This window comes from Bradysia coprophila, unplaced genomic scaffold (assembly GCF_014529535.1).
Source record: "Bradysia coprophila strain Holo2 unplaced genomic scaffold, BU_Bcop_v1 contig_324, whole genome shotgun sequence".
In the NCBI taxonomy this organism is placed as follows: Eukaryota; Metazoa; Arthropoda; class Insecta; order Diptera; family Sciaridae; genus Bradysia; species Bradysia coprophila.
In genome coordinates this window covers 4,902,997-4,928,597 of record NW_023503584.1, presented here as the reverse complement: position 1 = coordinate 4,928,597, position 25,601 = coordinate 4,902,997, and the positions used below count along the sequence as shown (strand labels likewise).

At 36.7% G+C, this 25,601-nt stretch overlaps 4 protein-coding genes across 7 annotated transcripts; 2 read left to right on the top strand and 2 right to left on the bottom strand.

Moving 5' to 3' along the window:
* Positions 1 to 1,942: 1,942 nt before the first annotated feature.
* LOC119079635 lies at positions 1,943 to 25,087 on the bottom strand. 3 transcript variants are annotated; one of them, XM_037187657.1, is made up of 3 exons: positions 25,071 to 25,087; positions 22,282 to 22,285; positions 1,943 to 4,470 (listed from the first exon to the last, which is right to left on the bottom strand). In XM_037187657.1, exon 3 carries the CDS (start codon positions 4,467 to 4,469, stop codon positions 2,226 to 2,228), a length of 2,244 nt encoding a protein of 747 aa, XP_037043552.1. In that variant the 5' UTR covers position 4,470; positions 22,282 to 22,285; positions 25,071 to 25,087; the 3' UTR covers positions 1,943 to 2,225. The 3 variants fall into 3 exon arrangements, with proteins under 3 accessions (XP_037043552.1, XP_037043550.1, XP_037043551.1); XM_037187655.1 differs by lacking the exon at positions 22,282 to 22,285 and adding an exon at positions 21,007 to 21,011 and having other exon boundaries at positions 1,943 to 4,469; XM_037187656.1 differs by lacking the exons at positions 22,282 to 22,285; positions 25,071 to 25,087 and adding an exon at positions 18,063 to 18,153 and having other exon boundaries at positions 1,943 to 4,479.
* On the top strand, positions 7,474 to 9,625 carry LOC119079638. The gene is made up of 2 exons (XM_037187662.1): positions 7,474 to 8,739; positions 9,463 to 9,625. The coding sequence occupies exons 1-2, from the start codon at positions 7,618 to 7,620 to the stop codon at positions 9,568 to 9,570; spliced, it is 1,230 nt and encodes a 409-aa protein (XP_037043557.1). The 5' UTR covers positions 7,474 to 7,617; the 3' UTR covers positions 9,571 to 9,625.
* On the bottom strand, positions 20,427 to 21,017 carry LOC119079646. 2 transcript variants are annotated; one of them, XM_037187672.1, is made up of 2 exons: positions 20,967 to 21,017; positions 20,427 to 20,907 (listed from the first exon to the last, which is right to left on the bottom strand). In XM_037187672.1, exon 2 carries the CDS (start codon positions 20,858 to 20,860, stop codon positions 20,495 to 20,497), a length of 366 nt encoding a protein of 121 aa, XP_037043567.1. In that variant the 5' UTR covers positions 20,861 to 20,907; positions 20,967 to 21,017; the 3' UTR covers positions 20,427 to 20,494. The 2 variants fall into 2 exon arrangements, with proteins under 2 accessions (XP_037043567.1, XP_037043566.1); XM_037187671.1 differs by having other exon boundaries at positions 20,427 to 20,881.
* On the top strand, positions 22,799 to 23,886 carry LOC119079643 (glutathione S-transferase 1-like). Its single transcript, XM_037187667.1, has 3 exons — positions 22,799 to 23,071; positions 23,164 to 23,334; positions 23,488 to 23,886. The coding sequence occupies exons 1-3, from the start codon at positions 22,888 to 22,890 to the stop codon at positions 23,799 to 23,801; spliced, it is 669 nt and encodes a 222-aa protein (XP_037043562.1). The 5' UTR covers positions 22,799 to 22,887; the 3' UTR covers positions 23,802 to 23,886.
* Positions 25,088 to 25,601: the final 514 nt, after the last annotated feature.

Here is a 25,601-nt window from a genome sequence, read left to right as displayed (position 1 = left end):
CATGCGCATAAAATTATATTATTATTATAATTAATTTACTGATATGAATGAATTTAAAGAAAAAAAATTAAAAAAGAAAAGAAAAAAATTAATCCGAAAAAAAACGTGTAAAATGTATTATACAGAATAAATGTGCCATTTTTCCATAAATAGTGGACTTTGTTTACGTATGCCGTAAGAACTAACCATCGAACGATCTCAATACCAATAGCTCCGTATATAATTTCCACTGAAGTTCGCGGAGAAAATTCAACTTTTAATTAGGAAAAATGGGCATCGGGGAGGCACACGCGATCATAGTATGCACCCTTTTATTACATGTAACGAAAAGTCATGATTGTGCCACATTCGCCCCTTAGCGGTGAATCTGGGACACCATTAATTTGTATGGTGTGCCAGATTACCCCACGCCGAAAAATGATTAACATTATGTTCTGCCTTGCATCTGTGTGAAAGATTTGATTTATTCTTAGAGAACCGCTGAAGCATCAATAAACCCTTAATGTTAAATAGCAAGCTCATAGCCGTATAACGATTTGATCTGTTACTTCCTTTGTCTTAATAACCTTGTACCTCTTAAGTTTCACTATACTTATACGAGAACAGCTGGAGAATTCTGAACACATCATAACGCTAAAAGAGTTTACTGACGTTACACCGTTTATGTCGCTAACAGATGACTACTTGTTTCATCTCCTTCATTTTGGGTATGATAGTTATAATATGTGTGTGATGAGATATAGAATTTTCGTTGAGAATGTATCCTGATTTACACTCAACAGAGTGACACGAAATATGTAAGGTTTTACTATCAAAAGAATTCGATGAATGTTCACGAAAGATGGCGTATTGGTGGAAAACGTGATCCTCAATGTCCTCAATATTTAAATTAATTGGCACTTAAAGTAGAAGTGGGCGACATCTCCCGTCAAAAAAAAATACTTACGGAACAACAAAAGAAAATATTAACGCGAAGATCATTTACAGTCGAAATGTATAAATTATTTCAATTTACGTCAGTGTTCACTTGAATTCATTTTCATACTGATTTTACTCTGCTGTGAAATCCTCTATACATTTTGACAGAAAATGATCTTTGAGTTCTTTACAATTCCTGACAAAAATCTAAAAAAATCCCCCTATGCACAAATGTTGGGAGATTTTCAGTTTGCATAGTAACACGGCTGAGTAAAATAAATCAGGCGGAAGCGGTCCATTTTCGAAAAGTCAAATAAGTGACCCCAGTCAAATCAAGCTCCTGCCTGATTTACTTTACTCTGCCGTGATAGCAACCGTTGTTTTACTCTGCTGTCGTATGATAATTTGTGATGAAGCCATAGCTTTCGAAGTCTTGAAAATATGACGAAACACATCCTTGACTGTTTCAAAAAATTAAAATGGGTCCTAACATGGCTCTGGGAAAAGGACTACAACAATACCACTACTATTATCATGGACGCCTGCAAACATATCTTTTGGCGTGGATCTGCTAATCCTTGTTCAGCCAGTTTCTATTGTCTATAATCAATTCGATAGTTGCGAGAAACTATCTGCACACGCGTTAAAGTCCTTCAAATGGCGTCTCCTCCTTTATGTTACGAAATCGTAACACGTAAACTGTGTAAACTTCTCTAAACTATCTGAAAATGGTTTTTCAGTCAACGGCCCAAACACACATTGAGCTCGCTTCAGTCTCAAGACTGGTTCAAACGAACGCCTTTTTACTCCCTAAGGACCATTGAAACTCGACGTACTTACCATGGACCAGAACGTCCTCTTCGGTAGGAACCTTTGCTAACATGACAGAAGACCTAGAGAGAAAAGCTTTTTTGTAAGTGACTCAGAAAGCTCCAAGCTCCAGCCAACATGTATGAAATACATGTGCCTTTGCTTCACTCCGGCCACAAATCTTCGTGAAGTCAAAGTTTTCCCAAAATTTTTTACTTAAATGTCAGAAAATTTAATTTATTACTTCATCGGGTCAATGACCAATGAATATTTTGTCTTCAAACATAGCACTGCTTCTAGCACGAACACTTATTTTTCCAAAAACCTTTAAATTTTCAAATATGTATGACTCCTATCTTAGGATGCATAAGCCTCCAAATATTTCTTAGATTAATGCTAGAACTGCTAGAAGCAGAGCTATGCTGCAAAATATTCAGGTTAAACATACACTTTGCTATAAAACCTAAAGTTTATCGAATATTTTTTGTCATAATTGTTCAGCCTTCAATGATACCAACTACTTTAGATGTAATTGGATCTCTCTGCACTCCACTCAATCGTACCAAACCATTTGAGTATCCTCTCATGGCTTTTAAGTCACTGATCACACGTTCTGTACCGAAATATTCATGAGCACATACTGAATCAACGAACGAATGTCCCAGGGTAACGCAATCAATGCCATCAACATTGACGATATGTTGTCCATCCAAAACAAAATTGTATACTGCTCCGCACTGTACGGATTTCGGCTCTGCAATTGATATTGGAAAAATCCAGTCTTGCGACTGGCTCAGTCGAATCGGATGCCAGGGTGTTATGAGCAAAGTAGACAAGCCATTTTCGGATTTACAGTTTGATAGTTGCGTGATTCCCTCGGCAACTTTTGTTTCAATCACACAAATGACCGTAGCTACTGTTCCATTCATAGATTCAACTCTGTCTCCTTTGACTATTGATTCTACCTTCTTCGTTTTACCACCGAACAGTCGAACCATACCATTTCCATGGAAGCAAACGTTTCTGGAACTGTTAAACAGTCGCATTGAAAACTTTGATCTAACATTCGACAGTTGCTGTTGCTGAACCAGCGGACCAGATAATAGAGTAACATTCTGAGATGGTTTTGGCGGAGGTAGATTCGAAAATAGAGTGTCAGCTTCGTCTCGTAACAGCTTAAATAATGAACCACCATATACCTGAGGCCCAATATCTTTGAAATTATTACAGACTTGATAAATGTGAGCATACATTAACGATGGCAGATAGTGACGTCCCCATCTTCGGAAATAATCTGGTTTAATGGCTTCCAATACTTGGCCCTTTATATCCTGTAAGAGTGCGGAACTTTCCTCATGGGAAGGCGAATTTTCTATTTCCTTGATCAAATTCTGTACCAATGTATTCGCCTCCAATACGAAATCGCCCCCATCAGCCACCAATCTCATGGCATTTTTCATAACATCAACGAATTTGTATCGATAGTAAGTTGGTAGGATACGATCATTCGATGAGGATGAATCACATTCCGCTGACAAGGTAAGCAGGTTATTGGTTCGAGTTTTAGTATTCAGATTGATCAATGCACACACGGTGCCTTTTTGTGGTAGATTACTCATCTGAAGTAAAATGTCTTTCGTTTGGCCAGTTTGAATCGATCCGATATCAACTGTGATTCCCCAAGTATCGGAGGCGGTTAAATATTCACCCAAATCTTTACCCGGATCCACAAATACAGTCCCATTCAAAGGTTCAATTGTGAGTCGACAAGTATTTGCAATTGTGACCTTCAGATTAGCAATTGCATGCACAAATATTGTACCGACGAAACTGCAGTCCGGAATGAAAAAATAGCCTCCTTGACCAGCTTTCGCCAAGCTATTCAACAATTCACTGTCCAAATTGTAACCGAATCCAAATGTATTGATAATTCCCGGAAGAGCTCCGAGCCGATCCTTGTACATTTGAAGCATTGGTAGATGTCCCCGTGGTGGAATTATATTCGGCTCGCCGTCAGTAAATAACATGACTGTAGAGATCCGATTATATTCACTTTTGTCGTCATTCGTATTCAAAACGTCCAGTCCTTTTTCTAGACCAGCCCAAAGATTAGTGCTAGCATCTGAGCGTAATCCTTTCAAGATCGTTATAGCTGCATTTTGTCCACGTTCGTCCATATGGGTGAGCGGTAGCACTATTTGTGCTGAATCGGAAAACGTGACTATTGCTAAACGATCATTTGAGCTCAGTGATGTTATAACCGTTGTAACAGCATGTTTTACAATGTCCAGTACCGTAAGTCCGAACGATTCACGCTGGTTATTTTCGCCTACAAGTGTAGCTTCACAGTCCATCGATCCAGACACATCAATCACACAAGACACATCGAGAAACGTTCTCACCTGCGAATTACCTGGGTCTATGGTAATTAGCATCTTTGATTTGTCAACGAATGTTCGCATTTCGATGTTGTCTGGATCAATGTTTTGAGACGAATCAGTTGCAACGACTTTAGGTGGTGTTGGCTTCTTAAAGTATTCCAAAATCATATCTTTCAATGCTCGGTTTGGTACAAGATCAGTTGCTTCCATTGGAGATCGTGTGATGGGTGAGCAGCCGTGTCTACTGATCCAATCCAAAATAGCTGATTTCTCGTAGGAATTCCCTTCTTTGTCACAAACAGGATCGTCCATTAAGGCAAGAGTAATTGGACAGCAAAATGAGTCAGGTATCGTCGACATGTTTGGTTCGCTGAAAAAGAAAACAGAAAACATTTATCAAGTAACGTTGACCTAGAAGGTGTTGCGAAGATGACCGTACGGGGACTGGAAAGTTTTGATTTGCACTGATAACGAATCGTCAATAGAATCGCTGTCATCAGTCAAGTTTTCGTCGAGTGTTTAGTTCTCCAATGTGTATACCCTACCCTATGAGTGTTAACAATTTTCTGGACGCTCAGACTGCATGCAATCGAATTTCTGACGGGTTGTAGTACAAAGTTCTAAGACTAGGTCAAGTCAAGCTTTGTTCTCACAGGTTAAAGGTCACAAGATATGGATCGTTAGCGAGCAGATCTGTCGAGGATGTGGTTTAGTGCCAGAGACAGCGAGGTATTTTATGTTTACTGCGCTGAAGAATCTAGGAGATTTAGCAGATTTTTGTATAACTCCCAAAATGCAGTCGGAACTCGACCCAGATACCATGCATGAAGTATTGTATTAGCTCAGCATCTACAGGGAGAGAAAGTGAAATTCGACAGGTTCTCCACATTGGGAGTTGTTGTGGATTGTAAATGATTCGACCATACCAAGAACGATGCGAGGAGCTAGGATTACTCTCACTAAACCGAAGAAGGGTAATTTCGGCTGCACTGTGGATGCACCAAATTGTGTCTGGGCGTCTGGATTCTCCATACTTACGTAATCAACTGAACTGGAATACTGGAGATCGTCAACTGAGAAATTCAGGTGTGATTAGGCTGAAACATCCGAGAACGGAATATGGATGGAACTCTCCACTCAACAATGCGTGCAAAGCATTCAATTGTGCAGCGGCAGTTGTCGATCCAACATTACCGTTTAAGCGCTTTAAACAAGAAGTTCTGAAACTGCCAGATCGGGCATTCGGTAACCTGATAGAACTGTGATACTAGAGATGACGATTGTTACGTGACAAAGGACTGTGGTGGAAGTAAATTGCTATTGAGAGGTTAATAGGTTAATTGAATTTGGAGGATCGAATTTGAATTTGAAAAAGTGATTAATGTGAACGTTTATGTGAATTTGATTTGGAACTGAAGTAGACTTAGATGAACTGAGCAAATTGAGTGACAAAGCTAGAAAGCTGAATTGATTTAGTGTTTAATGTTTAATTTAACACTGTTTAATGTTTGATGTATTGACTGTGAAAATGACGATGATTGTAACTGTGCACAGTGGGAGCAATATTTTTTTATCTAGCATCAACTATATATCGAAAAATATAATATATGCAAGAAAACTTTGTTCTACGAAGTATTATAGAAACAACAGATAAACATCCTGAGCTTATTGAAAATTCAAGATGGCCGCCATTTAGACCGGAAGTGACCCTTAACTTCTAAACAAGAAGTCCAATCGATGCCGTTTCTTCTACAAAGTTATAGCTGAGGACTTCAGCAAAAATTTCCGTAATTGAAAATTCAAGATGGCCGCCATTTAGACCAGAAGTGACCCTTAACTTCTAAACAAGAAGTTCAATCGGTGAGGTCTCTTCGGCAAAGTTATAGCTGAGGACTCCAGCAGAAATTTACTCTAATTGAAAATTCAAAATGGCCGCCATTCAGACCGGAAGTGACCCCTAACTTCTAAACGACAAGCCCAATCGATGCCGTTTCTTCTGCAAAGTTATAGCTGATGGCTCCAGCAGAAATTTCCTCTAATTTAAAATTCAATATGGCCGCCATTTAGACCGGAAGTGACCCTTAACTTCTAAACAAGAAGTTTAATCGATGCCGTTTCTTCTACAAAGTTATAGTTGAGGACTTCAGCAAAAATTTCCGTAATTGAAAATTCAAAATGGCCGCCATTCAGACCGGAAGTGACACCTAACTTTTAAATAAGAAGTCGAATCAGTGCCGTTTCTTAGGCAAAGTTATAGCTAAAAACCCCAGCAAAATTTTTGTCTAATTAGAAAATCAAGATGGCCGCCATTCAGACCGGAAGTGACCCGAAACTTTTAAACAAGAAGTTCAATCGGTGCCGTTTCTTCTGCAAAGTTATAGCTGATGACTCCAACAGAAATTTCCTCTAATTGAAAATTCAAGATGGCCGACATTCAGACCGGAAGTGACCCCTAACTTCTAAACAAGAAGTCTAAACGATGCAGTTTCTTCTGCTAAGTTATAGTAAAGCCTCCCTGCTATAACTTCGCTAAAGAAATAGCTCCAATTGAACTTGAAGTTAGAAGTTAGTGCCTACGGTTTAACAAGAGACTATTTTGTATTTTCAAATGACGAAAACTTCAGCTGGGGTCTCTATTGTAACTTTGTCCAGGAAACGGAAATGATTCGGTCTGTCGTTTACAAGCTATGTGCTACATCCGGTTTGGGTGAAGGAAATCTTGGATTTTGAAAGTCTAAGTGAAGAAATAACGCCGATTTATCATGTAATTTAAATAGCCACTATTTTAAGATTTTGCTCCTTAGAAAACTTATCGATAGTTCAGTTCTATACCTTTATTTAGAAAAAAGCGTTAAATAGTTATGGACCAATTCCGGTTTGGGTTGTTTCTATTTTTAATTTGTATCGGTAAACTTAAAGTAAGCAAACATAATTTCAGTTCTGAAACAGCATTTTTTTATCACAGCTATTTTTAATAAAAAAAATACCCTATAAGTTAAATGCATTGCCAACTTGTATAGTTCCTAATTCCTAAATTTAGAAGTCAATTTTTGCGTGGGAGGCCTGCGCATACATTCAACTTTTACATACATGTTTGCAATGCATTCAATTTATAGCTTATGTGAAGTTAGTATAAATTTTGTGTAACATTTGTCGGATTGTATATTTATAGTTTATAAAGTGTTTCAGATGTGTTGTATGAAATTTGGTGCAAAGTACTTTATTGTGATCAGGATGTGTACGATGACTGTACGGCCTCATGCCATAATTGCACATCTAGCGCCTAAAGTACTAAGTATAAACTCTTTGCATGTTATAAATAACAATTTTTGTATTGCGAGTAACGAGTAATGTTCGACATGGTATACAAGACATGTAACTTATCCGAAGGAGACTAAGTGGGAATTGTCACTCACTAAATCAAAAAAAGGCAAATTGTTTCATCCCACATCAATTTTGAACACTAATTTCAACACTACCTATCCAGGGTGGCTAAAAATAAACGAAAATGAACTTTGAAAAAAATAAAGCGAATTTATTGAGTGCAAGTGATGATGTGTTACTGCACATATTCAAATATCTGAATTGGATTGATTCTATTAACTTAGCGGTCACGTGTAAACGTATGAAAAGTGTTCAGTATTACCTGCAGAAACAAAATCAAAAATTCGACTTAGCGAAGTGTGTGAAAAAAGTCACAGTTCCAATCGAAAATGTTTTGTCTGAGATCGGCCCACATATTCGAGTAGCTAAAATTGATGAGAGTGCTATTCATACCACTTTTGTGAAAAAATGTCTTAACATCAAATCACTGGAAATCGACGGTTCCATCATCATCAGTAAGAATGTCGCTATTACATTAAATGCATGGATAAAAAAGCTACATATCGATAGTCTTTCTATGGGACAAGGATTTGAAGATTGTGTGGAGGATATTCTGGATGGAATTACTGGGTTGAATTCATTTGCATTTGATAGTTTTGATAAACTTTTGCCAACCGATTTTTTTGACAAAAATTCGAATATTGAACATCTTTTACTCGTTATGGGAAATGACGCTGAGTTAGCTTTGGATCTATCATCTCTCCATGTTCTTCACAATCTACATAGTCTTTCCTTAACTACTCAAAAGACTGCTGTCCTGGACGATGTCCGAGAATATCTAAAAGTGGATCAGCTGAAGGAATTTTCAATTTATATGCTTGATGACAATTGGGATGCAGATACATGGGAAGACTTTGCAAACTATTTAGCAAAAAACACGAAATTAGATAAATTACGAATAATTGGATCCGTCGAATTCGACACAAAAACATTTTCCCAATTAAAATTGTTCAATTTAACATCATTATGGTTGGACGTTCGTTTTTCTTGGGACGATCTCTCAACGGCCTTATATGAAAGTACAGCATTGCGACTCAAGTATTTAAGGTTGGAATGGCCTCTGTCTTGGTGCAACTCGAGAAGAATTGGGAGTATCTTTAAAATGTGGACGACCGTCGAAGTAGTCTGTTTTGGCACAAATGATACATCAGATCTACTACATCATTTCAACGATCGATTTTTCAGCGACATTTTAAACTTATCCAACAATCGACCAGCATTAAAGTTACATATCTTCTCTTCCGAAGTAAGTGTTACCGAACCAAACGATATATTTTCACGTCAAATTCAAAATTTTCGAGTAAAGGGAAACCTTTTGTAGGCTCCTCAGAGATGCCGAGTCTGCAAAAAAAATGCGTCCGTGTGTCTGTCAACTCTTAAATTTGGGTAAACCGAAATCGATTTTGATAATTCTTTTACATCGTTTGGTAGTTAAGAGCGCTCACCTCTTGGAAAATTTTTTAGCCTACATTTGTGCACAAAAATATTCGTTTTTTGATGATTCCTCTGAACCAAAATATTTTTTTGAAAAAGTAAAACCATTAAAGCATGCAAAAATATGTTACTTTTAAAGGAAAATTTGGTTTGTTTCGTCATAACCTTACCCACTTGGAGAAACCTTTTCAAAATGTGTATTTTACACATTTTGCAAATGCTTTAATGGTTTTAATTTTTCAAAAAAGATTTTGGTTCGGAGAAATCATCAAAAAACGAATATTTTTGCGCACAAATGTGGGCTAAAAATTTGCTAAGGGGTGAGCGCTGTTAAGTGCCTTAGGGTTTTAATCGTAAAAAAATAATTAATCGTTCGAGACGAATACGTATAACTTTTACTTCACCTTCCTTTCCTTAGATTTTTAATTGGACCATGACATTTTTACTTTAAACAGCTGTAATCCTCCACCTCCACTAACTCTTAAGTGGTTTGGTTTCAATATCTGAATTACATGATCATTCTTTGTTGTTTCAGATATGTTTCAACTTTATTTTAAAACGGTATCACGTAATTGAAGGAAGAGAGTGCTGCTCATGCAAAGACAGTTTTCAGTTTTCTCTGGAATCATCATCATGTACATAGATATATGAATTTATGATTTTTTTTCGACAAATAAATGAAGTACTAGTGGTCGTAGACGATAGGTTTTTGTTTGAAACTTATTTTTCGTCGGTGAGCGTTCCTGAAATGTCTGATAACAAAAGTTTATGAACGAGCCTGGACATGTACAACGACATATTCTATTCCAAATTCACAACATTTGCTGTAATTTCTTTGACCATTTTAATATCAAGAAGAAGGGTCTTTGAATATCAAATCCTATCTCGCATGTAAATGTGTACATCCACCGACCACTCGTATTTTAATAACCCTGAAGCTCACCTAGATATCACAGAAAATTTAGGCATTGACTGAATGCAAACATCTAACTACATAATTGTGTAGAGTGATTCTTTTGAAAAACAGCCTACCGAAATCGGACGCATTTTCCAGTGGACTTTTTTCTATGTGCCTAGAAAGGACTTCGACCCTAGAACACAAAACCACTTTCAAAAAAATTCTTCGAAGCTTTTGTGACCGGTAAAAGGTGATCAAAAACCGAAAACTTGCACTTTTCTTACCAAAATTTCTCCGGGTACACGAGCCATACATGGTCGTGTGGGGTGTCATTAGAAAGGTAATCACATGTACTGTTGAGCCGAATAGAGACTCATTGGTTTTAAAATTCATCGACACTGAAATATGTGCAGTTGAAGTTTTCAACCGAAGACTTACACTGTTCTAACCAATATTTCTCCAGTTACACGAACCGTACATGGTGGTGTATCTTATGGGGGTTTGAAATCATCTACGATGAAATATGAGAAGTTGAAATGTTTAAGTGCCCATATTTCATCGCATATGTCGCATATCCAAACCCCATAGACCCTATTTGGCCCAAAAGCGCATAAAATTACCTTTCAAATGATACCCCACACGGCTCGTGTAACTAGAGAAATATTGGTAAGAAAAGTGCAAGTTTTCTGTTGAAAACTTCAACTGCACATATTTCAGTGCGGATTAATTTTAAAACCAATGAGTCTCTATTCGGCTCAATAGTACATGTGATTACCTTTCTAATGACATCCCACAAGACCATGTACGGCTCGTGTACCCGAAGAAATGTTGGTAAGAAAAGTTCAAATTTTCGGCTTTCGATCACCTTTCACCTTTCACCAGCCATAAAAGCTTCGAAGAATTTTTTTGAGAGTGGTTTTGGCTTCTAGGGTCGAAGTCCTTTCTAGATACCTATAAAAAGTTCCACTAGAAAACACGCCCGATTTCGGTAGGCTGTTTTTCAAAAGAATCCCTCGTAGGAACTTTGGCCGAATTGAATTGGTTCAATTGATAAACAAGAAACTTCCACTTGTGTCGGCTTGTTTGGTCTACTGTAACCGTCGAAATTTACGGTCGAATTTCACTCAAAGAAGAATTTCCATCCCATAAACGTTTCAAAAAAAATATAGGAAAAAGTTGATAATCAGCTGTCATACACTGCAAACACCGGACCAGATAATTTGGCAGGTGCAGTCAGTGTTTCGAACTTTTACATTTGTTTGCGTTGTTGCACTACTGACTGGTGCTGAAATGATGACATGGGATAAAATAGTCGAACAACAAATTGAAAACGGTTTCGGCCACGATAACTTACCTACCGCACTGACATGGAGGTTCTTTTTTTGGACAAATTGAGTTGAATTTTCATCGACAATTTCATCAGACGACATATTTCACAGCTGTGTGCAGAGTCTCTGTTCAACCATTTTTCTACTGTTTCATTTCCTTAAAATCGAACTACAAACAGCTAGCTGTACCAATTTGGCCAGAACGTCTACAGAATCTGATAACGAACGTCAACAAAAATGGAATAATGTCCAAACGCGTTGTTATGTTCAACTCTTTCTAACCAACGCACTTTCCTATATGAAACTACCACACGATCCATTTTCTTGGTGCACCATCAATATGGGCTATAGAAAGAATTCATATTGGAAAAAAAATTCAAATTCAGAAAGAGTAGCATTATTTGGAACTTTAGGAAAAGCCTACGCTTGAAGGGAAAACAATTTCTGATCAAAAATCACAATTTTCTCTTATTCACATTCAACAGTTTCAGTTTAAATTCAACTAGTTCTTGCAATTCTATGAGATTATTATGTACGTATTGGTCGATATACTTTCACAAGCAGGGTCAGGGAAATATGATACAATATGTTGTTGTTGAAGTAGTGAGCTCTACGAGAAGATTTTATTGAAGATTTTAAGTGTCTTGAAACGAAATAGTGTATGGATAAATGCTCCCAATAAGACATAGCTATAGCTACCCATAGGTAAATGCAACAGGCTTTTATTAATTTAAATAAAATTAGTTAATTTGCCAGTTTAATTGGATATTGGGTTTTTCTCAACCCTGCCCTGAGTTTGCTGTTCGACATCGGTCACCAACACACAAAAATCGTTCTCTTTTCAAAATTTCTGAAAAAGTTCGAACGAACAAACCAACCAAATCAAATAAGAAGTGATTAATTTCTAACTATAAAATTCAAATAAAAAAAAAAGTATTTTTCAATACTAGAAACAATTGTGCAATCGAGTGCACGAAGAAAATAATTTTTAATCGAATATCCAGTGTAATTTCCATTTCCATTTTAAATTTTCCTGTGAGAAAATTTTCAATAATGGCCGAACGCAGTATTACCAATTTCCTGTATTGTGATGTTATTCGATGCTTCTTTGATGACAACAACAGTTTGATCACTATGCGCAAGAACAGAATCGAAAACAGCATGCGATTTCTGACCGAAAGACTACCTCCTCTAAGTGAAAGAGGTCGCGCATCCACTGAAAAACTTGTGAATTCAGTGGACCTCACCTTTTTAAAGAAATGGCGACATTCCAAGCTTTCGGACCCGAAGGTGTTTTTTCAAGAAAATGAGAGTTGGGTCAATACGATCCTTAAGGTAGTCATTTCATGCGAGTTTGTCCATTTTGTACAACGCTTATTATTGGGAATTCGGATTATGAAAATTCTTATTTATATCCTGTGTGTACATTTTTTCCAAAGTATTTCTATGAAAAACACCATAAATCAGACCACAAATTATTTTTTTTTTAGAATTTTCGGAATTATTTTAAGAAGTTTTGTTTTAAGAACGCACATACTCAAATGACATCTACACATCTAACCTCTATTCTATCCGAACAATAAATGATTGGTTTCTGTTATAAATGAATTAGAATTTGACCAATATGAAATGAAAACAAAATCTAGCGCCAATTCGTTTCAGAAGCCTATTCATCTCTCTCACTTCATTCTCTTCTGTTTGTGCTGAAAAGGTAATTATAGCCCTTTAAAACGCCTTATATTACCCACTCCTTTCCTTGTTATCACGTACTAAGAAATTGCTGGAGGAAGCAACATCGACAGCCCCGCATGAAGTCAAATTTAATAAATTCCTATTTAAGCATCTATATATATATATCGCTGTATTTACCTATATTTAACTAAACGGAAATAATATTGTTATTTCAAAACAGATATATGCCTTAATGTAGCTCAATAAAGTTTTATATATAGATGTCCATATACGGGATTCCTGAAACAACCCACGCACATATCCTATTAATTCTCTGTTAACGGAAACTCTCTAAGTGTCATTTTCCCTAGATATTTCACTTTTACTAAAATCCAGTATAGCCATTTTGTTAGGAGTCGTAAATAGTACTGCCGCTTTACAGTCATTAACATCTTTCAACCAAAAAAAATGTCATAAAATCATCGCCCAGCTCGGGACTCCCGAGTCGGGAGGGATCGACACAAAACCACTTGTCCTTGAACCTAGCTTCTTTTTTGACAAACGCAAGCGGAGAAAACAAGTTAGAGGACGGACAGACGGACATTTTTTCATTGATTTGGCATCTCTTGACAACCGCAGTAGGGTTTTCCTTACTCATAAAGTCGAACTCGGCGTGTTAGGAACATATGCGTAAAAGCATAAGATCTCAGTACTTTGTACGGGTCTAAAAAGCAACTTCTACATTTCTATAATGCGTTGTGCAGCAACTTTACACTAATCTAGTCCTTCAAACAATTATAAATGTAATAAATGAATCGTTCTCTTCTAATAGCTTTCACCATCAGTTACTGAAGGAAGCAAACCCCGAAATCAAGAAAAGAAAGATTTTGACGAGCTGGGGGAGCGACAACAAAATCGTCGAGCAGAAGAGTTGGCGGGGCAACATGAGATTGAAGCGTTGCTGCTGGCATCAGCGAAAGCAGCCAAAAATAGGAACGAAGACGACTTGGAGCGTGTGCTCAGACTGCTGTTTAAGAACAGAGAAATGGCAACGAAAATTTGCAGACTTCTAAACGAAGATAAACATAAATTGGCCAAACCTGAAAAGCTAAATCCTTTGAAAGCACTGACACATCTTTTGGATAATGGGCTTTCGAAGCATCAGTATATCGCCACAAGATTGCTAGCGAAGGAACAGGGCGCAGATATTTTTCCTTCATACGACAACGTCAGAGAGGCGAAAAATGAATGTCGTCCGCCTGCACACTGCCTGGAGGTAAGCGATGACGTCTCCATTGCCTTACCTTTGCAGGCATTGATGGATCATACAGCAAGTCGCTTACTGTCGTTGCAAGAACCGGTGATAGCTTCGCTGAAAAGGCAAGGATCTAATATCACCGTGAAACTGCAGGCGAAATGGGGAGCTGATGGCTCATCAGATCATTCCCGCTATAACCAAAAATACAATCAAACTCAGAACGCTGAGAACAGTGGCAGCCCTAGCGATGCAAACCTGTTCGCAACAACAATGGCACCACTTCAAATTTCAACAGTCGATGTTTCAAAAACAGTAATTTGGAAAAACCAAACACCACAATCGGCCAGATTTTGTAGACCGATACGCCTAAATTTTGCAAAGGAAACTAAAAAGTTCACCAAACAAGTAATCGAGTCCGTTAAACAAGAGATAGCCTTACTCCAACCGTTCGTAATCACAATTTCAGGTAAATTGTAACATGTATGTTCAGTGATTTGGCAAATGATTGTAATCAATACTTTTGTTCGTCATTATCAGGTGTCACAGTAACAGTTGTATACGAAATGCACCTGACCATGATCGATGGCAAGGTTTTGTCTGTCATTACGAACACTGCCTCAACACTAAGATGCTGGATCTGTAAAGCGACGTCGAAGCAGTTCAATAATTTGACAGACATAGAAAGACGCTTCAAGCCCGAACCAGATTCGTTAATGCATGGAATGAGCGTGTTGCACTTGTGGATACGTGCCTTTGAACACCTGCTGCACCTGTCCTATCGGAGAGACTTCTGCGAGTGGCAACTACGTGGAACCGACCGAAAAGCAAAGGCGCTACAACGAAAACGTGAACTGCAGACTGCATTTTTGGAAAAAATGAACATCAGAGTGGCCTTTCCGTCAACAAAAGGCACCGGAAACTCAAACAACGGGAATGTTTGCAGAGTCGCTTTCTCTGATCCAGACAAGTTAGCGGATATTCTTCAGTTGAAGGAGAAGAATTTCGTAAAGAGGATGAGAGTCATCCTCATCGCTCTTTCGTGTCAACTTCCGCTTGACGAAGAACTGTTTCAGGAGTTCTGTATGCAAACAGCAGAACTTTACGTGGAACACTATAGTTGGTTCCCGATGCCGCCCACCATCCACAAAGTGTTAATCCATTCCCGGGATATATTGCTTGCCAGCGAATTGCCAGTGGGAGTCCTCGCAGAAGATGCAGCAGAATCATGCAACAAGTTTTATCGCCATAATCGCCAATTTCACGCGAGGAAAGACACGCGAAGTCATAATCTAATGGACGTCTACAACAGAGCCCTAGACTGGTCAGATCCAATCGTGGCAAGTCATGGAATGAAGAGCAGACAAAAATTTAGAACACGAAAAAACCTTCCACCTGAAGTCATAAGTCTGCTTATGTCGCACGAGGCCCCCACCATACAAGAACCCGAAGAAATCGACTTGGATTCTTCGAAAACAGATTTCTTGGAAGAATTTTCACAAGAATTGAACGACCTGAATTTACCGGAGGACCCATTCTACGAGAACATGGAGAACAACGAGAGCATGGGATACGAAGAGGACATGGAGGTCGACGAGGTCATGGAGACCAATGGCATCGAAGAAGAACACAGCGAAGATTTTATTTGATTGCTTTTTCGTGAATTTTTTATTAATTTTTTTTTCTTTCAGGTGAAAACTGCTACTTCACCTGTACCTGTTTGCTGATGAACTGATTTTAATTTTAATTTTTTGTAGTTTCTTTTCTTCACTTTTTATTTATATTCTTCTTTCAGGTGAAATCTGCTACTTCACCTGTGGTCTGATGAACTGATTTTAATTTTATTTTTTTGTAGTTTCTTTTCTTCACTTTTTATTTATATTTTTCTGTCAGGTGAAATCTGCTACTTCACCCTGAAGGACGATGAGCTGATTTTAATATTATTTTTTGGTGATGGTTTTTTTTAACTTTTTATTTTTATTTGGTGGTGGGTTTGACTGAATTCAATATTTTATTTTGGGTGGGTAGTCAAGTTAACTTTATCGTCAAATGATTAAAACAAAGTATTTCTGACTGTTCAGTGCAGACTTAACTTTTATGATGACGGTAACGTTTTATTAAAAATGAAGTTTATCCGATGTGTGTTTGCTGTGCAGCTAGATTTGATTTAGTTTAAAGTTGTACTACTAGGTCGAGGTGCACTGATGACTAGTAACAAAGCTAACGACATAAGCTGTTTGTTTTTTTTTTCAGTGAAATACATTTCTATAAATGACTTTGCGGTTGAAAAGGCGAAACTAAGTGAAGTTATGAGCAACTTTCGACTGTAGCTTTTAGTATTACTTTGGCGAAGGAATTGTACATAAGTTAAGAGTTACTTCCGGTATAAATGGCGGCCCTATTTAATTTAAAATTATAGCAAAAGCCGAAGCCGAAGAAATCACATCGATTGGACTTGTCGTTTAGAAGTCAGGAGGTACTTCCGGTGTAAATGGCTGCCATATTGAACTTTAAATTATAGCAAAATTTTACTGAAGTTACCAGCTACGACTTTGCTAAAGAAATCACATCGATTGGGCTTGTCGTTTAGTAGTTAGGGGTCACTTCCGGTCTGAATGGCGGCCATTTTGAATTTTCAATTAGAGTAAATTTCTGCTGGAGTCCTCAGCTATAACTTTGCCGAAGAGACCTCACCGATTGAACTTCTTGTTTAGAAGTTAAGGGTCACTTCCGGTCTAAATGGCGGCCATCTTGAATTTTCAATTACGGAAATTTTTGCTGAAGTCCTCAGCTATAACTTTGTAGAAGAAACGGCATCGATTGGACTTCTTGTTTAGAAGTTAAGGGTCACTTCCGGTCTAAATGGCGGCCATATTGAATTTTAAATTAGAGGAAATTTCTGCTGGAGTCATCAGCTATAACTTTGCAGAAGAAACGGCATCGATTGGACTTCTTGTTTAGAAGTTAGGTGTCACTTCCGGTCTAAATGGCGGCCATCTTGAATTTTCAATAAGCTCAGGATGTTTATCTGTTGTTTCTATAATACTTCGTAGAACAAAGTTTTCTTGCATATATTATATTTTTCGATATATAGTTGATGCTAGATAAAAAAATATTGCTCCCACTGTGCTGTGTCAGCTTATTTAAGTAGACGATAAAACCAAAGAATAAATAATAAATAAATAAATAAATTCCTCGCAAAATTTGTGAAAATGCAGATTTTTTTAAAGGAATTTTTGGCTCACAACAAGAATGAAATATTATAATAAAAAATCTGGAGTTTTATTTGTTAAACAAATTTTGCTAGGAATCATTTACAAACTCCACCGCCTTTACTTTATAGTTTGCGACGATCCAGAAGTAACACTTTTAAGCAATAAAATCCCAGCCAACCTAATACCTGAGACTGGACTCTATGATTAGGTTTCTGAACCTGAGAACAACTGGAAATACAATTGAAATTTAAATTTTGGAACTCTGGAACCACTGTATTCTTAGTAAGAAATGGTGCTGACTAAGTGAAAAGATTTGAGTAAACAATATTCTAATAAAGAGAAATTGCGCACTAGACACTACACTTATTACATCCAGTGCAAAAAATAAAGTAAACATTTCCATGTTTTAACATCAGTTTTCACAGTATTGTGAAATATTAAGAACAACTAATGAATCACTTCTTGTTGCGTGTATAAATAATTATTTCATCAGAGAATTTCGCATTGCAATTTCTGTTTTCGAAATAAAAATCAATCCAAATTTAATTGTCGAACTGTTGATTTTTTTGGATTCACTTCAAAGCAATTTATTGGAATTACGAATTCGGTTAGAAGAAATGCCGGTCTGCATGGTATTTGTTTCATTGCACTGCACACCTTCAAACGTATACAATCTTTATCATTCACTTAATTTTCTAAAATTTAGAGCTGGTTTCGTGATCCGAACACGATACTTAAATAAATGACTAAAGGAATGGCGTATTTTACCTTAGAGGACAAATAGCGTCTTCACTTTAGTGTAAGTATAATAATTCTATAAAATCGATACACTTCGTTGAAACGTCGATATCTTACTGAACTTAATTCATATACGATGAGATTTTGTAAGTATGCACAATTTCCCACATGATTCACACATCGAATAATGAAATCATCTGTTAAAAATGGTTTTCGATTTAAAGTGGATTCGGAATGTTTTTGTTTTGTAAATATTGTTTTCGATTGGATGCGTGAGCGTATGCATCTGATATGAATATTAGATAAAGCGTTCATAATATGTTCGTAGCCACTAAGCTTTTAAGGGCTTTGAACAGGGAGGAGAACAAGTCATACAGTACCTACTGTGTTTATTGAAAATATTAATTAATTTCGGACTGTGGAATTCATATTTTTCATTTGTTCATCTTAGAGCAAGAAAATGGTTCTCTGGATAATGTTTTAAATGTGTGGAGATGCCAACTGGAAACTCTGAGTTTGATTATTTTGTTGAATAAAAAAGCTTCAATAGGGTAATATTACCCATATTATGCGAGGGTTCACGTAAGTTCTGCAAACGTGTCAGTGAACGTTTGCTTATTTATACTACAACTTAAAAGTTATAGCTCGGCTTAGGCCAGTTTTTCTTTAAAAATGTCCTTAGCCGAGTTATTGCTGACGCCTTCAAAAGATGATTCCTCTAATTCCCATGCCGAGGTTTTAGCCAATTAAAAGAACATGCTCGGCCCTCCTCTCTGATAATACATTAAAACCCCTCCACTTCGGGTCAGACTATAACGTCACCACTCGTCAAAATAAAAATTTTGAACCATGTACGTACTGTGCTTTAATTGATTAGGCAATATAATAGCTATTTTCATAATAAGGTAGTAAATGGGATTGTTTTGCGCACTAGATGTGAGATTGCCGATACGAGCGAAGCGAGTTCGGCAACACATCGTGTGCGCAAAACCCCCATTTACTACCGTGTTAGGAACAAGGTTTTATCTCCTGTAATGTCATAATCACCATAAAAAACAAATTTAAAAGATCAAACTGAAACATAAACACGCCATGACGCCGTCACTCATTCATATTCCCCACAAATAAAACACTCATCTAGTACACTGTCAAGAATTTGTCAATTATCAGTGAATAAATGAGAAATTATCGAAGTTTTCCGTGAATAAATGTGAAATTATCGAAGTTAGCCGTGCGCAAATGATCATTTATCGAAATTTTCAGTTAATAAACGTACGTTCTGTTAATGACGTGTTTAAATCTAGCCCATTTTGATTCTAAAAGTGACACTCAAATTGTGAATATTATGACATTACAGGAGATAAATGCATATTTCCGTTACTCTTGATAAAGAAGAAAAGTCAAGGCTTCGTTTCTGATCAACAAAGATCACACAAAAGGGGATGATTATTACATAAAAGGGGAAAGGGACTTGACATTTTTACCGCAGTACCAACACACTGCAAACCAAGCACCAGAATAGTTCTTTTAACGGTTATTTGACCCCTTATTTTGTATAGGATGTCGGAACGCAGTGGTATTTTAGCAACGTTAATGCATATTTCCGTTACTCTTGATAAAGAAGAAAAGTCAAGGCCTCGTCTCCAGGGCCTACTTTTTAGAAACTTTTAGAGAAAATCGAGAAATTCAAGAAACTTCGAGAAATTCAAGAAATTTCGAGAAATATTTCTTGAATTTCTCAAAGTTTCTTGAATTTCTCGAATTCGAGAAATTTCAAGAAATTCCAGAAAATTCAAGAAATTCGGGAAACTTCGAGAAATTCAAGAAATTTGAAGAAACTCGAATTCGAGAAATTTCAAGAAATTCCAGAAAATTCAAGAAATTCGGGAAAATTCGAGAAATTTCAAGAAATTCAAGAAATTAGTTTCCAAAAAGTAGGCCCTGCTCAACAAAGATCACACAAAAGGGGATGATTATTACATAAAAGGGGAAAGGGACTTGACATTTTTACCGCAGTGCTAACACACTGCAAACCAAGCACCAGAATACTTCTTTTAACGTTTATTTGACCCCTTATTTTGTATAGGATGTCGGAACGCAGTGGTATTTTAGCAACGTTAAAAACTTAATTTGTGCAACTCAGTACTTAGATGCCTTTGCTGCAAAAATTGTTGTATGATAGATAGGCTCACTATATGGATTATGTAACAGAGTGAGGGATCTAAAGTTTGCAAAATTTACGCATTATGATGCCAAGTTGCAAAAGTAACCATTATATAAGGAATTCTGACTTCGGCGTCAATCAGACACCTTATTAAAATTCTGTTCTGGTTCTTGGTTTGCGGTGCGTTGACAAATGGACACACAAATTAAATTTAAATGCATTAGACGGTATTCAACGTAATATTTTAATTTTCAAACGTTTTACACAAATTATATTAAGTGAAACAAAACGACAATCATTACTCCAATAATTCAACGAACTTTTCACCAGTAATACTAGCAACATTTTCAATGGCAGCAATATCTTCAGCCAATTTTAGATCAGCTCCGTTTACGATAATCTGATTGACCATAAACATTGTTTCCCAAGTAACGGAAACTCGACCCTTTTCCTTCTCCAAGAGTGCAATTACGGCGGCTTGTGACTTTTCTGAAAATGCTTGCACTTCCTTTTGCATAGTCGTGAGCTGCTCCTCACGGTCAGCGTATTCGCGGGACTGTAAATCTTCGTGTAACGTTTCCAGACTGTCGCTCATGGCAATCAATATTTTGGCAGGTTCTCCGCCATTTAAGACTTCCAACAGAGATGCTTCGATTTTTGTCATGGTTGAGATGATGTATTTCCTCTAAAATTAATTGGCAAAATCACAATCCGATGGCGAATTTTTGGGCTCATCAATGATTTATTCGAATTTAGAATATTTTATTTACCTTGAGTGTGCTACGGTTTGGATAAAGTCGCGGTGATTATGTTGACTGATTAAATCGAAATTAACCTTTTCGCTTTTAACTAATTTTTTGGTATGATGAATCTCTCAATAAGTCAGTTTTACAGATAAGGCAAGGTGATAAGATAACCAAAGTCTTACATCACAAAAAAAATCGTATGGATGCAGTAGATTTACGATTAATTCCACAAAAATGCGATAAATAAAAATCGAAAACTAAGTTTATCTACTTAAAAAAAAGTTGTGTACAGTGGAATGTAGGTGGATATTTATTTACTGTATCTATCTGTGCAGATTTCATAAATAAAGAAAATAGAAAAAAGGCGTGTAAGTTTGATCTACTTGAAATTATTTTTCTTTTGAGTTCATGCAAGTAAAACCAAAAGATAATGCCTGAGCTTTCTCTTCTCAATCTCTAAAAATGGTACACTTAAACACAGGATCGGATAATTGCCTTCCGAAATGAGATCTGTACACTCCACACTCGAAAAACAAGAAAATATTTGAAAATGTGTATTAATCGCTGTGTTCGAAAATATGACTTAAAACGAAACAAAAAAAAAATCTTTCAAGTTTAAATGATCTCAGGCCGGGTGATTTTTCTTTTACGAGATTAATATTTCGCCGCATATGTTTCAGCCTCTTTCTGACTACTAACATCTGATCACAAAACTAAAACAATCATATTACGTTAAGCGGAAACTGTGTGCAGTTTGATATTATCTACTAAAAACGAAGCCGAAATGGTTATTCGATGTCATAGAGTGCAAAGTACTTTACGTGTTACGGTATGTTTCATTTTCATTTACATTGCCTAATCACGTAAAGCATTGTACTTACGAGCTTCCAAGTTGTGTATTTGATAAGTGGGGTGTTACAGCCCGACCCGAAGGGGAAGTAGTATACTATTAATAGGCTATAGATGTGTAATAATGAAACGAGGCCGTACCTTGTTAGATAAATAACTATTTCACACTGAGTGGCTCTGGTTATCATGAGGACGTGTTTCGTTTGTATACGTTATGTTTCGGGAATTAGAGCCGAGTCGGAAGCACGGATATCTAGTACTTCATATGTTAAATTTCTTTTTCTTTCTACAAATTCATGTACTTTTCTCACTAAAACATTAATTTTATTTCCTATCGGGAAACCTCAATTAGCCTATAGAGGCGCCACAATTTTTTCCAGTGGTTTTAGTCCCGAAAAATCAATGCGGTAGATACTTTAGATACTTATTTCCAATATTCCCCATTCTACTGATATATAAAGCTTATTTCACATTTGTTTGTAATAAATTAATGACTCTTATTAGATGCGCTCTTTCAATCCACTCTTCTAATGCTAAAAAACCGGTAATGTTATACCAAAGATCTCGTTCATCAATGGATTTTGATTTCGGTATTTTGTTGATGTATCGCCGCTTCCATGTAAGCGATTTTTATTTTATTTTATCATATTAGAACCTTAGAAGTGATTAGCGGTCAATGTCGAGTCGAGATGGTTTTCGTTTAACAAATGTGCGCATTTAAATATCACATTGTCCATATGTAACGTACTGGTTTCATGCATTTTATCTACCAAAGCGAATAGATGGAGACACTAAACTGTTACAGTGGTTTCACGTCGTTGGATGATGAAAATTTACCCAATTCCATTTGGCTGGACTATTGAGTATTTACATGATATGTCAGTAGTTTGTAGAAAAAATACTTGAAAATGAGTTTCGGATGTTTGTTCACAGCGTAAAACACGCACACAAATTGTTTTGGTCACCTTGCAGGTGTGTCTGTGTGCGATTGCTGAGAATTTTCGGTGTAATTGTCAATTTTTGTTAGTTGTGCTCAGGCTTGGAAGCATTTCGAAGACTATTTGGTTGTAAACAGAGAAAAATTAAAATTTGAGAAATGGAAAGTTCCACTTACAAGTTGGTTTATTACGATGTAAGGTGGGAAGGCGAGCAGATTCGGTTGATGTTTGCGTATAAGGAAGTTGAGTTTGAAGATATTCGAATCAAATTACAACTTGGTGCAGAAGATTGGCCTGTCCCGAGTCAATTGTTCGATCAGATTCCGAAGGATATTCAAGACAGTAGGTTTCGATGTTTTATTTGGATATTATTGAAGTCGTCTTAACACAAGGAAAATATGATGACAATGCTAAATGATCATTGTTGATTGCAGAGTTACTGTTGGAGAAATTACCTCTATTGGAGCTTAGCAATGGGAAAACGATTTCTGGTGCACGAGCGTGTTCGTTGTTTGTTGCCAAAAGGTTTGGATTATTGGGTTCAGATGAATTCGAAGAAGCGAAAATTAATGAGATTTTGGATGCCTCTCAAGATTTTAGTGAAGGTAAAAGAAAATTATTTTGGTCCAACGGTTCTAGATTTTCTCGGGCTTTTGATTTGCCATGCGTTAAACTTTTTCCTCTGAGATCCTGAAATGCTACTTATATTTCAAGAGGACAAGCATATCAAATTTCTTAAATTTTCTTCTTTTTTTTAGCATTTTACGCAATCCAGTTAGCGTCAACTAAGGAAGAAAAAGAAAAGGTCAGCCAAAATGTCGTCGCAGTGGTGACACCGAAATACATGAATCTCTTCAATAAACTGGTTGAGGAGAATTCAAGTGGCTTTATGGTTGGCAATCAGTTGTCGTTGGCCGATTTGCATGTTTTCAATATCGTTTGTACACCGGATGGAAAACCGGCTCGCCATGTTACAGACGGTCGTCCCGGGCTGGAAAAATTGGTAGACAAAGTGTCACAAATACCGCAGATTCAAAAATGGTTGGAAGCTAGACCGAAAAGTATTTTCTAAAAAAAAGTATTTTGTCGATATAAATGTTTTAATAAGACCGTAGAATTGTATAAATGGTGAGAGAAATAAAATATTTAGTCTAGAATTCAGCAGTTCCTCATTGCGATTGTTTGATAAGTCGAGAGATGTTGAAGAGCTTACAGCTTTGTATCATGTACGTAGTTATACTACGTCGTAGTATGTATAAAGCTCCCTAGGCTACATTTCACATGGTAGCTTCTTTCTGGTGCAGGACAACATTCTAAGTGAGCCATCGAATTTTCCAATTTTCTTTGGTAAGGTAATATCAAACGACGTAGATTTTACCCGCCTTTTTTGTGTATGTTGTAAAATACACCGACATTTTTTCGAAAACAAAAATTAAGGCAAATCTCTGACAGTGCTTTTACTTAACTTCTACTTACTTCGAAAAAATTCTACAGTTTTTCAGTTCGAGTTGCAAGAAATTTTAGCACATGATTGATACTCGGCCGTAATCAACGTACCTAGCATAGTAGTAGAACTCTGCTTACGTCACATAGCGTAATATTAACACTAACGGCATGACCTTGAAACGGTGTAAAATTGAAAAGTTACATGGTCCACCGTTATTTATTGTACTCTGATTGACATGAGCAACATTCTACCATCTACTATGCTACGTGCTACGTGCTAATACGCCTTCGTAATCGTAACATTTTTAAGAAATAAACGATTTATTTATCTAGACTAAATCACAAATAAAAGATCTCCTCCATTTTCTCTGAGACTGAGGCTGCATTCCCTTTCTGGATCGCAATGCTAATTCGTTGCTGTCAAAAAGACTTGGTTCGGGGTTCATGTGTTTTCAAGGTTATGATTTTAGCAAGTTCGTCCAAGAAAACCTTTGTTCCATTGCACCATTGGCAGATTGTCTTGACGACAAACGGAACGAAATGATAATTTTGGTCCAGCAACGGCGCATAGGTGTGCTCCTTGATTCTGATCATGTTCATTGCTGCTTTCCTAACAACTCTAGCCGTGGTCTTCAGCAGGCTGGGTTCAAACGTGTCGGAGCATGATGCATCTTAACCGATGTTCGATCAAGACTTATTGGGGAAGACAATTTTAAATTCTTAAATATTCATAAGTTTTAAAAGCGATTTTTGCTATATATACTCCTAAGATTAATTATCAAAATACCTTTGTTGGTTTCATGACCTCAGTTGTTTCTGATGTCTTCGACTAACTTCGCCTTACATTTTTTTAAAGATTTTAAGCCAAAAATAAAATTTAGGAATTTTTAGGAACTTTAAAAGTTTAATTTCTAAAATAGATCCTGTTAATTAAAGTTCCAAATTCCGACAAATTCGAATGATTCTGAAAAATTCCGTACAGAAATTTCAGATTTTTTTTTTATTTTAGGATTTTTTATAAGACTAAACAAGTCCTTTCCACTTATTTTTGTTGTACCTACAGGTGATTAGCTGTCTGTGAAAGGATTATCATTGAATTTTTTCCTGAATTATAAAAATTCTTTAAAATCAATCATCATTATGCGACAATTACTTCGTTACTCGTAATAAGATAATTTGTCTATATTCAGGGAACATTTTCATAATCACATTCTCATTACTTGTAACGTAACGACTACGCGACGCTTAGAACACAGTTGAAGGATTTGTTTGATCGATTTCACTCTTTTAAACTATATGGCTCTGTAAGTAACATAAACATGATTTGTATAAGAAAACAACCTCTAACAACATTCTTACGACATCATGTATAGCATGTCGGTGTCGGTGTTGTATATGTAGTTTCGAATACAATGGAGATTGAGGA

What these genes read in the sequence shown, in the direction of transcription:
- LOC119079643 (XM_037187667.1), top strand. Translation starts at nt 22,888, where the DNA reads ATGGAAAGTTCCACTTACAAGTTGGTTTATTACGATGTAAGGTGGGAA. An exon ending in TCCGAAGGATATTCAAGACA is followed by an intron (nt 23,072 to 23,163) that starts GTAGGTTTCGAT and finishes TGTTGATTGCAG; the next exon opens with AGTTACTGTTGGAGAAATTA. An exon ending in CTCTCAAGATTTTAGTGAAG is followed by an intron (nt 23,335 to 23,487) that starts GTAAAAGAAAAT and finishes TCTTTTTTTTAG; the next exon opens with CATTTTACGCAATCCAGTTA.
- LOC119079646 (XM_037187672.1), bottom strand. Translation starts at nt 20,860, where the DNA reads ATGACAAAAATCGAAGCATCTCTGTTGGAAGTCTTAAATGGCGGAGAA.
- LOC119079635 (XM_037187657.1), bottom strand. Translation starts at nt 4,469, where the DNA reads ATGTCGACGATACCTGACTCATTTTGCTGTCCAATTACTCTTGCCTTA.
- LOC119079638 (XM_037187662.1), top strand. Translation starts at nt 7,618, where the DNA reads ATGAACTTTGAAAAAAATAAAGCGAATTTATTGAGTGCAAGTGATGAT. An exon ending in TACATATCTTCTCTTCCGAA is followed by an intron (nt 8,740 to 9,462) that starts GTAAGTGTTACC and finishes TTGTTGTTTCAG; the next exon opens with ATATGTTTCAACTTTATTTT.